General features: G+C 33.9%; 1 protein-coding gene across 1 annotated transcript; it reads left to right on the top strand.

Moving 5' to 3' along the window:
• Positions 1-9,542: 9,542 nt before the first annotated feature.
• On the top strand, positions 9,543-12,531 carry LOC120078533 (expansin-like A3). The gene is made up of 5 exons (XM_039032808.1): positions 9,543-9,657; positions 9,822-9,934; positions 10,784-10,962; positions 11,102-11,234; positions 12,280-12,531. Exons 1-5 carry the CDS (start codon positions 9,543-9,545, stop codon positions 12,529-12,531), a joined length of 792 nt encoding a protein of 263 aa, XP_038888736.1.
• Positions 12,532-15,874: the final 3,343 nt, after the last annotated feature.

Here is a 15,874-nt window from a genome sequence, read left to right as displayed (position 1 = left end):
TTCTCCAGCCCGATTCCCTAAAGCTTCTTCTTCAACAACCCCACCATGAAAACTAGACTCTCATAGATTTTAGGTGGATTTAGAATCACTTTAAACACACGAGTATTTTGGGAGAACTTCTCGTCCCAAGTTAATGCTATTCCAAACTTTACTGTCCAACGTCGTCTCCTCTTGAAGCTTTATGACAGACGCATAGATTTGCTATCAACGCATGCATTCTCTCTTCAACGCATAGTTTCCTCACAATAAGCTTTCACACTTTTCTTAATTTCCTTTGAATTATTATCTGAAGAAAAGTCCTTGGCCCTATTATAGGTGTCCAAAATCTCTCCAAGGCCGATACCTTTTACTTGGTCGTATGTCCAAGTGTCCTTTCCTTACACTATTAACGCAACCTTTATGTCACCGCAATCTAAGGTGTCTTCTTCCCCTTTTACCAACACATAGCCCTCAAATTTGCATGTCTTCTTATGCATCCACCTCATTTGCTGAAGGCCTAAGATTTCTTCCTAACAAGCCACATGTCTGGATGACGACCTTGAATACGTCCATCCAATCTCATATGCGTTCATCCCTCATATGCGTCCATCTAACTTCATATGCGTTCATCCAACCTTACCTTGTGCCCTTGTGGTGTTTTTAAATCTCAACATAACACCCTTCAAGCCATTGCCGCCCAACACCTTTCCCCATATGCGACCTCGATTGTGCCATTTCCAATTAACGCAACCTTACCTTGTGCATCCCATTGATGCAACTTGGTCGCATATGCTAAATGCTCGCAAGGCTCCTCCTTGGCCACATGCCATTTACCGCATGGCTTACCTTTGCCTTATACGCTCAACAAGGATTATGACCAACCCTCTCCCACCGCATACTATTTGCTAAAGCCTTGTACTATGCATCCACATGCCTCGGATGTCCTTGGCACATAACATATCACCAACGCATAACAACCTTTAGGTCAAACTAGTTCTCAACTCAATGCCTCATGGTATAACTTACCATCGCCTAGGCTCTTGCTAATGCATCCCTTATGACCAACGCATATGTCCTTGTTGCTTGTTAAGGTCCATAGTCTCTTGCTACAGACCAACGCATATCAACCTTACAAGCCTCTTGTATTGCCAGTCTTAGTAATGCAAGGACATTTCACCATGCGTCCATCATGGCTTGTCTCATCGCATAGCTCATCGCCTAGTATAGCATTGTCGCATACCATCGCGTAGCATTGTCATATAAAACCACCGCATACTGTTGCCGCATAGCACCAGTCTATCGCATGGCTCTTGCTCATCATGTGGTGCTGACGCCCATCATCCAACGAAACTCGCTATCGTCTAGTGCACCATCGCTATCGCCTAGCTCATCGTCGCATAGCACTATCGTTTAGTGCCTCACCATTCCGCACGATCGCCTATCGCATTTGTTATATGATCGTCTGCCCGCTTATACGATCGCCTACCTCATCGTGTAGCGCCGCTCGCATATCCCATCATATAATGCTGCACCTTAGCTACACGATTGTCTACCTTATCCTGTAGCACTGTTTATTTACTATACGATCAATCTGCGCACGTATATCCAGCATCCAGCGCCTATGTCCGCATAACTTGAGGCTACTGCATGCTTTGCTAACCTCTCAAGACAGATGCCGCATGCTCGTCTCCGCATAGCCTTTCCTCTCGGCCATACTTCAGCCTCTTTCAACGCCCAAATAACCTCTCAAATGTTCATGGCCAACGTATGGCACCACACTNTAGCACCAGTCTATCGCATGGCTCTTGCTCATCATGTGGTGCTGACGCCCATCATCCAACGAAGCACGACTATCATTTAGCGCTATCGCCTAGCTGTTGCATGCTTGTCCTCGCATAGCTTTTCCTCTCGGCCATACTTCAGCCTCTTTCAACGCCCAAATAACCTCTCAAATGTTCATGGCCAACGTATGGCACCACACTAACGTTTAGCACAAGGCGAACACATTGTCTAATGCTAGCCATTTTTTCTAGCCTCCAACGCATAGTTCTTTTTAGATTCCTGCTTAACCTAATTTTTACTAATTAAGTCTTATTTCAAAGCTACTAAACAATCTACTTAAATACTTAAAATTTTCCTTCTCTTTAACATAGGATTTAACTTTCACTTGTTTAATTCCCTTAATCACCTACTTAAGTAGGAAAAATGGAAATCTGAGTTTCACACTAGTACCTTGTCTTGAACAACGAGGCCATGCCCTCTCATGAAAGAGAGGAGCATGATTTATAAGTTGGACTATAAATCAATTGTTCAATAGAGGATCAGTAGGAGCTTAAGGAGCGATATGTATTTACAGGGGTAAAATGGTAATCTTTGACCCAATTGTAAATATGAACGACCTGTGAAAGATTGAATTACCCATTATGGTTAAAATGGACAGAAATATATCTACAGTGAGGAGAGTACAACTATCGAGTTATAGTGGAATATCTTGGTAGTTAACGAATAGTGATTAATTCGGTTTAAAAAGTTTAACCAATTAATTGCAAATCGTTGGAGCTCATGATCTATAGATCCATAAGGTCCCTTTACTAGCTCGTAATTTGGATTTATAAACTAAGTAATCTTGATGAGATTTGAAATTAAGGTTTAGAACTTGAAATGCTCAAATTCAATTAGGTTTTCTATTAATTGCATTTGATACAATTGAAATGTTTAATTTTATCGAAATTAAACAAAATTTTAGAATCAATTAATATCGAATTTATGATTTAAATATTAATTATATGAAATTAAATTCATTGTAATGAATTTTTTTTATTAATTTAATATTAGATATTAAATTAACAAAATCAATTAAAAAGTTTAATTATTTAGTTTTATTTAAAATTAATTAATTGAAATAATTTTTATAAAACTAATAAACAAATAAATTGGTCTATTTGTAAATTTTTTTTAGAAATCAAATTTTGAAAAAACCAACAAAATGGAAATTTTCAAAAATTGGAAATCTCCACTATAGTGCAAGCACCTTATTCACTCATTTCCACTCAATCCATGAAAAAGGATTTGGCCTTCATGCAAGCTTTGAGATTGCATGATAAAAGCATTATAAATTAGAGTGTTGGGCTGAATGATTAGGCCAAGCATTCAGAATTTCTACAAGATTTCTGCAAAATTTGAAACCCTCTCTTCAAACCCTCTTCAGTCTTCATCAAAATTAGCTCAATTAGTGTTTCCACCACACAATCCTTGCAAAGGAATAGTAGGGAAGATTTTCCTGATTGTCTGCTTATAGATTGAAGCATCTTTTTGAAGCATCTTTATGTAGAGCTCAGCTGGTTTTCAAAGAGGTTTCATAAAAGGTATCGTGTTCAGCAACCTCTCTTTTGTAATAGTTACTTTGAAGCATGTTTTCAACTCAAATTAAGTATAATTAGAGTGTTTATTGATTCTTAATTTACTTGCTGCATGTTGATTTACTCTATCAAAATTATGATTTAATTTATATAGCTGGTGATTATGAGGTTTTGTGTTTCTTAGGTTTTGTTGATGCTGATTTTGATTTAGATTTAGATAAGAGAAGATCTACAACTGGTTTTATGTTTAAAGTGTTTGGCAATATAGTTAACTGGAGATTATCTCTCCAATCTGTAGTGGCTTTATTTACCATAGAGTCGGAATATATTGTTTTATGTGAGTCTGTAAAAGAAGAAATTTGGTTGAAAATGTTAATATTTGACATGTTGGGAGAGATAGCAGACTGCAATTCACTGTGATAGTCAGAGTGCTTTTGCACTTTCAAAAAATCCTTTATACCATGATAGAACCAAACATGTTGATGTGAAGTTCCATTTCTTGAAAAATGAAGTGAATAAAAAGATAGTGAAGCTTGAGAAGATTGCATCTAGAAATAATCTTGATAATATGTTTACGAAGTCCTTGTCAATTTTGATATTTAAATTTTTATGTGACCTACTTAAGATAGGTGTTGACTAATGTTGCTTGTTCGTGATTAAAGTGTAGGGTGAATTTAAGACTGTGTTTGCTTCTTTATAATGAAGATATATTTGATTTAAGAGGGTGATTTGTTAACAAAGTGTTGACTCAAATTTATTTCCATTTATTTTTATAAGTTTTTTGGGTTAGGTTTTTTACTTGTTAAAGTTATATTATGTTAATGGGTTTTATTTATTAAGCCCAAATGTTAAATATATGTACTTTAAGTCTCTAAGCCGGCAACTTAAAAATGTGGGTAATGTAACTCAGTTTTTTCAGAAGCTATGCCCAGTGTGGAAGCAGTTTCACAAGGTTAAAGTCGTGGGCTTTTCTAACCAATGGATATGGCATTCTGCAATCTATTTTTAAATGGGTTCTTTAGCCTCTACTGTTGTAGAACACAATGTCTAATTTCTGAGTTTGGTGAGAGAGTTGTTGAATATTGTTCGATCTCTTCTTCTACCATTTGGGTTGTATTTTGTTCTTGAACATTGAAGCTAATACAAAAGTATTCATCTTGTACAGTGGATGTGTAAAGCCCGAACCCCAATTTTCCTACTTACGAATATTGAAGACGAAGTTTAAGAAAGTGTTATGATAAGGGAAAGGGAAAAATTCAAAGAATTGAGGCATAGATCTCTCGAGTAAGATTTTTCTTATGTACCTAGAAGAAAGAAGGAAATTTTCCTAAGTATGAACCTTGCGTTGAAGCCTTGATGTGTTAAAGGTTGGTCCGACAACCATGTGCAGCTACGTTAAGAAGGTATGGCGCAAGGCATGCGCTGATGCGGTTTATGCATGCACGACTTAGCAAAGACCAAGAGGGATGCGACAAGAAATGGTTTTTATGCGTTGATAGGGCATGGGCACGTGCATGGACAAGGATGCGACAAGAAATGTGGTTGTGCATGCGATAGCTTGAACGGCCAAGTAGAGGTGTTGGTGGACGCATACACGAAGGCTAGTTTATGCAAGGCGATGCAAAGGTGTGAACACTCGGTTGCACATGAGGGATTGCGCGAGTATGCGCACGAGGCAGTGAGTGCAAGGCGTGGGTGTGCGTCGAAGCGTGCAGCTGTGTGAAGAAGCTATACGATGCTAAGGCCAGTGGGTTATGTGATGCCAAGGCTGATAGTAGGATAGGGTTGAGCCATGCATTGAGTTTATGAGATGTTTAAAGCAAAGGCTACGGTGGGGGAGGTTAGGCATTGGCACTAGACTAAGCGATGGGCAAGATGGATGCATGAGAAAATGTTGGACGCATGGGGATGGTTGTTGAAGCATTCATGCACCAGACCTAGGTCATATGCATTGATGAGAAGAATCTTGGAGGACAAGGTCGGATGACAACACAATAGAGTACGTGGCTCAACTAAATGAAGTATTGGACAACCCTAGAAGGAGTTGGATGCATATTAGGGCATGCAATAGAAGCCTATGCGTTGGACATGGCATGGGAAGGACAACTCAAGCTCATGCAAGTAAGTGGTGTCAAGGACCCTTATGCTGGACATTGCATGGAGCTGACACTTAGGATTTTCATGCATTACATGTGGAATATGTTGAAGACTTGTTGTTGATGACCAAGAAGCTTCCTTAAAGCCTATAAATACCCCTAATAGGATTTCATTTCATCTCACAACACGTTTTCCTTCATAAGAGACTCAAAAGAGAGTATTTGAGGGGAAATTAGGGTTTTGGGGGAAGGTCATGCGTTGACCAAGCGAGCTTTGCATTGATAAAGAGGCAATCCATGCATCCAACATAGTCCATGCGTTGATCAAGTGTTATTCAGAGGTCTTGAAGGTGTTGCCATGCGTCCAACAACTTAAGAGAGGCTAGCCTTGCATCCTACTGTTGTCCAAAGGTGTCAAGGAGCCAAGTTTCATATCAGTACGAATTGGTAAGCTATGTTTAAGACCCATAAGGTGTTCTAAGGTTATTCTAATCCTAAACATGAGATTCTGAGCTGACTAATGAACTAGTTCAAGCTCAAGAATTAAGAAGGAACCAAGGGAAACCAAGGAACTTGTAAGGAGAAAAAGATTCCTGTGATTAAATTATGAATGGTATTCTTTTAAGGAATTTAAGTATATCCTTTAGATTCTATGTTCTATTGTACCATGAGTAGCTGAAACGAGAATGAGAAAATGAGGCTCGAGATAGTCAGGAGGCCATGAGGCCTAGTTCCTGAGTCTGTGGAAGAAATCCTTGTGTGAGATGGTTAGAAGATTGACAAACCTAGTTTCCGAGCCCATAAAAGGAGGATCTATGTGCATATAGGAGATAGAGTAGCTATAACGAGATTATAAGAAATAAGTTTGACTATCTATCGTGCGTGTAGGTAAAGTAGAAAACAGATTTGTTCGAAACGAAGATTTGCATAGTAACCTCGTGTTATGATATACTTTTACAGTTATAAGTTGAAAGAGACTCTTAAAGATGTTGTCACTCATTGAGCTTAAGGCTCACGCTTTTCTCTTATGTATTCCTTTGCAGGTAGCAAAAGAGTCCAGGTTGCTGCAAGAAGTCGAGGTCTGCCACGAGCTAGAATGTTATTAATTAAGTTGTATTTGGAATGGGCAAATATTTGTAAAAACTCTAATGCAACTTGTATAAAGTGATGATTTTCAAATGAGATGTATCTTTCAATTGTTTTCTTATATCCCGATCCAAATTAGAGAAATTTCGACAGTAGATATCACAAAAGGATGGTATCTGATATTCTCACACCTCCTTTTAGGTTTCAAAGGTGAACTTGGGAGGGAGTGTGATAGGATGTAAACCATATTGGTCAGACCACTATAAATATTTGTGTTCTTCTCTCTACTCTCTTCTATTTTGATTTAATTTGTAAAATGATTTATATATGCATAGAACTGATTTTGTTTTTGGGTTATGTGAGATTTTTTTCACAACATATCCAAACTCTACCTCGTTGATCATGATGTCAATGAGAAACTAAGGTATTCATTCTAGCTTAGGTGTATAATTAATTTTCCCAGTTTTGTAAACTTGTATAATTCTTATTATTGTTCTTGATTTCTGTTCGTGCATGTTTTGTGATTATGTTTTCTCTTGAATGTTTGACAAACTTGATTGAGATTATGTAATCAGTTGTTAGGGATTAACTACAATTTGTGACATATAATTGCAACTTAATCTAAAAGTAGTAAAAGGTTAGTTAAGCTTGTAACTTGTTGTCAATAACAAAGAGCATTGATCTATCAACCTTGAGAAGAATTACTTTGAATGTCTAATGCAACCTTTTTGATTGAATGTTCAAAACTTAGCAATGCCCTTTATCTTAAAGCAGTTAGTTAAATTAATTCTGATGTGTTTCATCTAATTGAGTTAGCTAATTAGATAATTTGAACTCTTGCCTAGCGCTTCTAGGTAAGTTGGCTAGGTATAGACAATTTAGGAGTAAATTTGATACATCCATGATCAAGTCACAAACTGAAAATAACTCGAATGCCTAGGCTAGGTTTTTAATCATTGAATCTAATTCACAATTACTTTCTAACAATTTATTTTATTGTACTCAAACAAATCAATCTTACAACCTCTCTTCGATTACCTTGAACTGTTTACAAGTCAATTGAGAGATTCAAAGGTTTTCTGAGTTCAACACATTATTGCTCTAGTATTAATGAATTAGCTAGAGTAAAAAAAAAAAAAAAAACAATTATTTGAATAAATAGAAAGCCTCGACAACTTTCAATTCGTCAGTTGCAAACAAACTACATTTGAAGTGGTAAATTTCTGTCACATTCATTGAAGTTTCCTCTTCAACAGATTACGTGCAAAGTCAAGGTCTCGAATATTAAAGGATTTTTGTTTTCTTTCTTTTTCTTTTTTCCATTATCACAACTATTGCCAATAGTTTAACCAACTTCGTTACCTATTGAACTAAGATCAAATTGACAAAAGTACAAACCATCTCATGAATCGACGGCTGCCATTTGTTTTTCCTAAAGTCCCATTAATTAATTTACCTTATTGTCTTCTTCTTTGATGATTATATATTTTATTCTATATTCAAAACAATGGCATTTGAATTTTACCATTTCAACTCATTAAATAGAATTTTAAAGATGTATGATATTCTTACCCATTCGTACATTAATAATTGAATTTTATAATATAATAAATAAATAAAGATAAGATTGTACAATTCATTGGGCATGTTCATTAATAGATACCTAAGTTTTGACTACATCAAGACAACCGATTTTGATTCGTGCATATATAAGAAAATGAACTTTATTCATTAAAAAACAATTTTTGATTAAAATTTTATAAATGAATTTCGAAATAGATAAAGATGTGAACGTTTTTATGGTATGAAGATTGGAACCATCGAATTTAAGAAAATGTGTATAAATTCGATGAACTAAGCTCACTTTAGCTTATGTGATTTCCACTCATACTTCTAATTTATTAATACATATAAATCATATCAAGATTACAAAAGCATTGGAATAATATTCATTCTTATATATTTATAAAACTAAGGCCCACATTTACCAAACCGTAATGGAAATTGGTGTAATCATAATGAGATTTCATCAATGAATCGTAATTGGTCCAAATTGCAAACACAGTTGGATTGCTTTTGATCATGTTTACCTAGAATTACGAACCTGTCACATTTTATCGCAGTAACGATAACATTAACAATAACGGTAAACGTAACAATACATGTGGCAAATTAATATTTTCATATTGTTACAGTAATAATATCTGTAATGGTAATGATAACGGTAAAGATAATGGATCCCACGTAATTTTCAACGATTGAACACATTTTATTCTTCAGTCAAATTAAATGATTTGATTACACATTTCAAAGCGGACTCCACATCTCATTACGATCACGAAAAGTAAGTAAAGTCATCAAAAGTAATCAACTGGGACCCTTTTTTATATTGTCATTGGTGGATTACTTTTCAACCAGTGTAAACGGGACTTAATTTTTTTTAATATATGTAATAGAGTGCATCAAACCAATCTCATTCCTACCTTTCCATCTTGCTTAACTTATAACTTCCTTTATTTACCCTTTTTTTTCCTTTTAAAACGAATTGTTTTGAAATCTAGTTTTAACATATAGTGATTTACAAAAGAACTATATACATTTAAATCAAATCATATTCAAAATTGAATTACTAAATAGATATATGATTATATTTAAATTGATCATTTAGGAAACTTCAAACAACAATCTTTTATGTCAAAACTATTGAATTTGTGTTGTTGTGTTGTTTGAATTGTTCGTCAAACCATTTTCCCATCATTTTAATTACAATCTTTAAAAGCTCAAAGCATCCCATGTTTTTCAATTCTCATCCTAAGTTTGGTAATTCAAATCCCAAGGGCATTAAAAATTACAATAAGGTCAAATTTGGCACACTCATGAGATTTTGCCTTTGAGAAAATGTTGACTTGTTAATTAAATGTTATCCACCAATATTTTTTAACATAGAGAAGCAACTATATATACAAGTATCCACCCTCTCCTTCTCTATCATAATTCATAACTACCAATTTCTTTTACAGAAATGGCTTGGTTGCTTAGCTTGTTCTTTTTCTTTCTCGTCTCTTCTGTTACTGCTTGTGATCGTTGTATTCATCGGTCCAAAGCTACTCATTATTATGGAGATTCACCTACTTCATGTAAAAAAAAAAATTGACTTATTTTGAATTTCATTTTTATAGATTATTTGCTAGATTAATATTGTGATCACATGATTTTTCTATTTTTTTTCTTTTCTTTGTGATAATCCACAAACTAAAATGGTATCATATTTAATTTATTTTGGTATGATAATTTGATGTAGATGGAGGAGCATGTGGTTATGGGGATTTGGCATTGGAATTTACCAATGGCTACTTTTCAGCTGCTGTGCCTTCTCTATACAAACAAGGAGCTGGCTGTGGAGCATGTTTTCAGGTGTATATATATATATATATATATCGTCTAGGTCTCATTCGATAACTATTTTATTTTGATTTTTAGTTTTTAAAATTTAAATTTATTTCCTCTCAATTTTTTATAACGATTTACATCTTTTTTAAGTATAACAATTGAATTCTTAACCAAATTCCAAATTCTAAAAACTACTTTTTTTAGTTTCGAAATTTTAGTCTAGTTTATTAAAAGTAAATATGTTATTCAAGAAATTTAGAGGTGGAATGAATGTTTATAGGCTTAGTTTTCAAAAAAAAAAAAAAAAAAAAAAAACAACGAAACGGTTACCAGCCAAACTAAATGGTTACTAAACAAGACCGTAGATTTTAGTTTTTGAAAATTAAGTCTACAAACACTATTTCTACCTATTAGTTTCCTTACTTTGCTATATACATTTTAAAGTGTTCCCAAAATCTAAGCACAAGTTTTGGAAAGTGTACGAAATATATATATAGTTTCTAAAAATTTATTTTATTTTCAAAACTTGACTAAGAATTCAAAAGTTTATTTAAGAAAGATGAGCATCATGACTAAAAAATTGTGAGAAAAATAAAGAAAAAATATTTTAAATGACAAAACTGATAAAAATATTTACCAATAATAGTAAAATATCACAGTTTGTCATAGATAGTGAAATTTTGCTATATTTCTAATATTTCTAAATATTTTAGTTCATTTTTCTATATTAAAAAACAATCCAAAAACAAACATAAATTTTCAAAAAATGTTATCAAACATACCTTATTTTTCAAAATTTCAAATTTCTTCTTTATTGGAGGCCTTTCTCTGCTTGAAAATATGTTTATTGTAAATGTATAATTTATTTTGTAGGTAAGATGTAAGGACAAAAGACTATGCAATACAGCAGGGGCCAAAGTGGTATTAACAGATCAAAATTATGATGGTAGAGCAGATTTTGTTCTCAGTAGAAAAGCTTTTTCAGCCATGGCTTTAAAAGGAAAAGGTCAAGAACTTTTGAATACTGGAATTGTTGATGTAGAATACAAGAGGTGAATTATATTTTTTATTACAATAACTTTACCACTTAATTAATCATAATATTGCCTCTATAATGTTAATGTATATATAATTTATGAAGTAATTAATTAAAATTAGCTCATTAATTGTGTGGTTTTTATGATATTGTAGGATACCTTGTGGATACAAAAATAGAAATTTGGCCGTACGAGTTGAAGAATCAAGTTATAATCCAAATTATTTGGCTATTAAACTTTTGTACCAAGGTGGCCAAACAGAGATAGTAGCTGTCGAGATAGCCCAGGTAAACTTAAAACATTACTGATAAAAGATATAGACGAGTAACTTTTGAAACGGTTAAAATTACTTTTATGACGTTCAAAATCAAACAATATTTTAAATTATTTCAAATTAGTTCAAGATTGGATTTATATACTTTAAAATGTGATCTCATACTATCAAATTTGATTTTGAATCATTAAAAACATGTTTCGGTATGGTTTGATAATGAGAAGAGTGATCTATATATCTTATAGAAATTGTGAGGTCTCTTCATCTTTTTCCAATATTAGGTCCTCATCAACATTTCTCTTTTGAGATGACTATCTCTCGATTTACCATTTTTTGGTTGAATCCCATATTTGAACTAAATATTTGTTTCGGTTTAATGGACTTTGATATCATACATTCAAAATTAATTGGCAATGAAAATAACAAAACCCATGTTTGAATTCACCATTCTTTGGTCATATCCCAATTTCGAATCGAACATTGGTTTGAGTTTCGTAGGCTTTGATATCATATTCTCAAAACGGTCAATTGGCAATGAAAAGAGTTTGACTCATGTATGGCTCCACATCATTCATTGGTCGGATTCTAATTTTCAATCAAATACCTGGTTTGGTTTCATGAGCTCTGATGTCATATATTCTCAAAACTAATATCTTACTCATGTTTATGGATTTACCCTTCTTTGGTCGGAGTCCAATTGTAAACCAAATATTTATTTGAGATTTATGGACTCTAATGTCATATTCTCAAAATCAATTGACAATGAAAAGAGTCTATCTAACCCATGTTTGGATCCACCATTATTTGGTCAAATCTCAATTTTAAACCGAATGCCATTTGACTTTCATGAGCTCTAATGCCATTTTCTCAAAACCGTAATAAGAAGAGTATAACTCATATATCATTATAACTATTGTGAGGTCTCTTCATCTTTTTGACGGGCGATCCTCAAGAGTTTTAAATATGACAAAAGTACTTTATAACCATTTCAAAATCACTCTTAAATGAAACCAAAAACTTGAATAGAGAACACTGAAAGATGTTTGTTGTTATGGCAGGTCGGTTCATACGAATGGGTGAGCTTAAGCAGAAACTATGGGGCAGTTTGGGATACAAATAAAGTACCCCAAGGAGCATTACAAATGAGAATGGCATTTACTTCAGGATACGATGGAAAATGGGTTTGGGCAGAATATGTTCTTCCTGCTGATTGGAAAATTGGAGTGATTTACGATACTGGAGTTCAAATTTATGATATTGCTAAAGAGAGTTGCTCTGCATCACAATGTGGTGATAAACCATGGAAATAAATGGATTAATTAAGATGAATGAATCTAATGAGTACCAATTTACATGTACTTTTTATAAAATTTCTTCATACCCATCAATAATTTTCAATAAGTTTCCTCTACGCAACTTGTTGTGAGGAATATGTATGCATTATTCTTCTTTTATATACCAATGTACTCCAATGAATTCAATGGGAATTCTATTACTAAATAAATAAAATATCTATACTCGTTATTTTTTTATTATATATAATATATCGAGATTAAAGGTGTATCATTTTAAAAGAAATTAAAATATTTGACAATCACTCAAAAAAGTTTTTCAAATGTATTTTAATCTGTTTTTATTGAGAGTGTTTAAATAAAAATAAATTTTTTGAAAAAAAAATCCAAATCAATCCTAAATTAATGGACATTGCAATTATATCGATACAATTAACTACTTTTGTTAGTTCAACGAGTGATAGAGATGAGGTTTTGAAGATTTAAACATCTTTTGGTCGAAGATCTAAGCATTAACGATTTGAGGGATTAAGTGTCGTTTTATGGTCTTTTTAGAAAAATATTTATAAAAATAGGGTAGTATTTAAACTATTTGCAAAAATAAGATTCTTCTTTCTTTCTTTTTTTTTCTTTTTTTTTCTTTTTTGTTTTTTAATCTTAATCAATTCAATGTTTTGAAGAAACGGAAATAACTAAATTTAATCACAATTTAATAACAATAAGACTAACCCTAAAGGTTTTAATCACAATGCATGAAGCTAAAATTTATAATGGTACTGAGATTGTTTTTACATCATTCATATTGGGAATTTATGGGATTACCTAGTGAAATATGATCATGCTAGGGATATCCAGGTCTAGAATTGCTACTCTCTCACAGAGCAAGAATCAGATTGGGTTCGCTTTGAAAGTCATTAGTAATTTTAAAGCTAATATTGTGTCTTAGTACAAACCTCTGTAACTGTTCATGAAAATTAATTAAGAATCATACATATTAGCTATCTGTAGTTGGTGAAAGTTGGGCAGTTGATATCATAAGGGTGGTGTCATCTGTCTTCACATCTTCTTTCGGGTCTGGGAGACAAGGCTTGGGTGAGGGTGTGACAAGTTGGTATCAGAGCATAAGGTTCTGGAAAGACTTTGAGAATAAAATTTAGTGTAGGTTTTGGCTAGCTCGTAACAACCTCGGGACAAGGGTTATAGGAAACCCCTGGGAAAAATAGAAAGAGTTAGCTAAAGTTTAGTAAATAACCTAAAGTGGGTTTCAATGTAGGAAATGTATCCGAGTAGCAGACCCTGGTGGTGGCAAGAATCTAGAATGAGTGATGCTACTTGCAACACTAACTCTAGAGGAAGTAGAGGAAACATTGAGGTAAATAATCCTTACCTAGATATTGATTTGGGACACCAGATCATTAACCCGAGAATAAATCAATCGGAATCCAAAAGAACCTAGATGTCTGAAGTGTGGAAAGAATCATAAAGGTCCATGCTTGATGGAGACTGGTATATGCTTTGGTTATGGTAAACACGATCACATTAGAAAAAAATGTGTGTATTTTCAGTGGAAAAATAGAGAAAGACATGAATAGGCTTTGAGGGAGAACCAACTACAACTAGTTACACCTATAAGCAGCAAAACTAAAAGATTTATGTCAGAGATAATGTATGATAGCAAGACAAAGAAGACCCATACATCCAGAAGTTCTGGTCAGTCGGTGGGCCCTATTCGGAGTATCGGAACTGACATTCCGCATGGAATAATAATTGATTTTGACGCAAATCTTCATGTGAGTTTGTGTTGAATATGTTCGTAAATTTTTCTTATTCTGCTAGCAACCCGGACATACTCAAGGAGAGTGCCCTTGGAGGGAAGAGGAAAGACCTATTAAAGAGTATAATAAAATTAATTTATCGCTCTGATTAGAAAATTAACTTAACGAAACAAATCGCGCTTCCCTGCAAATCGACTCGAACTTACCACTGTTGCTACGTCTTTGTAGTGATAGGAGTAGTTCGACAACTTCTCCTAAGAGGACATGATGTTATCTTTAAAGATAACATATGTGAGATTAGAACCAAGAATGGAGGTCTCATAACGAAGGTACGCATGACTTACAACAAAATGTTTCCAATTAAAATATGCTATGAGAAGCTAGTTTATTTTGAGACTTTAGTAAATAACTCTTCATGATTGTGGCATTGTCGATTCGGCCACTTGAGTTTTGACCCTTTGTCTCACCAGTGTTAACAACATATGGTGAGAGGAATGCCAAATATTAAAAAGGAAGATCAACTTTGTGAAGCATGTGTTTTTCGAAAGCATCATCAAAATTCATTTCCGACTGGAGGTTCTTGGAGAGCATCAAAACCTCTTGATCTTGTCCATATAGACTTATGTGGACCCAAGAACCACTACACATGGAGGTAACCGTTATTTTCTCACATTTATTGATGACTACAGTCGAAAAACGTTGATTTATCTGCTAAAAAAAAAGAGCTCTACTTTCGAATGTTTCAAGACATTCAAAGAAATGGTGGAAAATGAAAGTAACTTGAAATTGAAAGCATTGCGTTTGGATCGTGGAGGAGAATATATAGTCTTTGCAGATTTCTTGAAGGAAAATGGAATCAAGCATCAGAAGAATGTTCGAAGAACTCCTTAACAAAACGAAGTTGTAGAGAGGAAAAACAGAATAATAATGGAACTTGAAAGAAGTATGTTGAAAGCCAAGAAGCTTCGAAATCAATTTTGGGGAGATGTAGTAACTTGTGTTGTTTATCTCCTAAATCGAGCTTCAACTAAAAGTGTGCAAGGTATTACTCCTCAAGAAGCATGGAGTAGATTAAAACCAACTGTTAGTCACCTAAGAGTGTTTGGGTGTATTGCTTATTCTCATATTTCAGATGAGAAAAGAGGTAAACTAGATGATAAATCAGAAAAATGCATTTTTTGTTGGGTACAGTGAGAACTCCAAGGCTTACAGATTATACAACCCTGTAAGTAAGAAAGTTATTATTAGTCGAGATGTCAAGTTCGATAAAGCAAAATTCTAGCAATGGGATGCACCAAATAAAGACCAAAATCCATTACTTGTTGACATTAATGGCAAAGAAAATGCTTAAGACTTGGAGCTTGAAGAGACTCAACCACTGACTTCACCTTCTTCATCACACTCCACAAGTGATGAAGAAACTACTCCAAGGAAGACAAGAAATATTCAAGAGATCTATAATACTTCAAGAAGAATACAAGATGATGAACATGCTGATTTTGCTTTATTTGCAGATGTTTATTCTATATACTTCGAAGAAGCAATTCAAGATGAGAAATAAAAAGATGCAATGGATCAAGAGATTG

This window comes from Benincasa hispida, chromosome 5 (genome assembly GCF_009727055.1).
Source record: "Benincasa hispida cultivar B227 chromosome 5, ASM972705v1, whole genome shotgun sequence".
Classification (NCBI taxonomy): domain Eukaryota; kingdom Viridiplantae; phylum Streptophyta; class Magnoliopsida; order Cucurbitales; family Cucurbitaceae; genus Benincasa; species Benincasa hispida.
This window is presented reverse-complemented; position numbering and strand designations above follow the sequence as displayed.

Coding starts and splice junctions, on each gene's coding strand:
- LOC120078533 (XM_039032808.1), top strand. CDS start 9,543: ATGGCTTGGTTGCTTAGCTTGTTCTTTTTCTTTCTCGTCTCTTCTGTT. Junction 9,658..9,821: donor TGGAGATTCACCTACTTCAT/GTAAAAAAAAAA, acceptor AATTTGATGTAG/ATGGAGGAGCATGTGGTTAT. Junction 9,935..10,783: donor GCTGTGGAGCATGTTTTCAG/GTGTATATATAT, acceptor TTTATTTTGTAG/GTAAGATGTAAGGACAAAAG.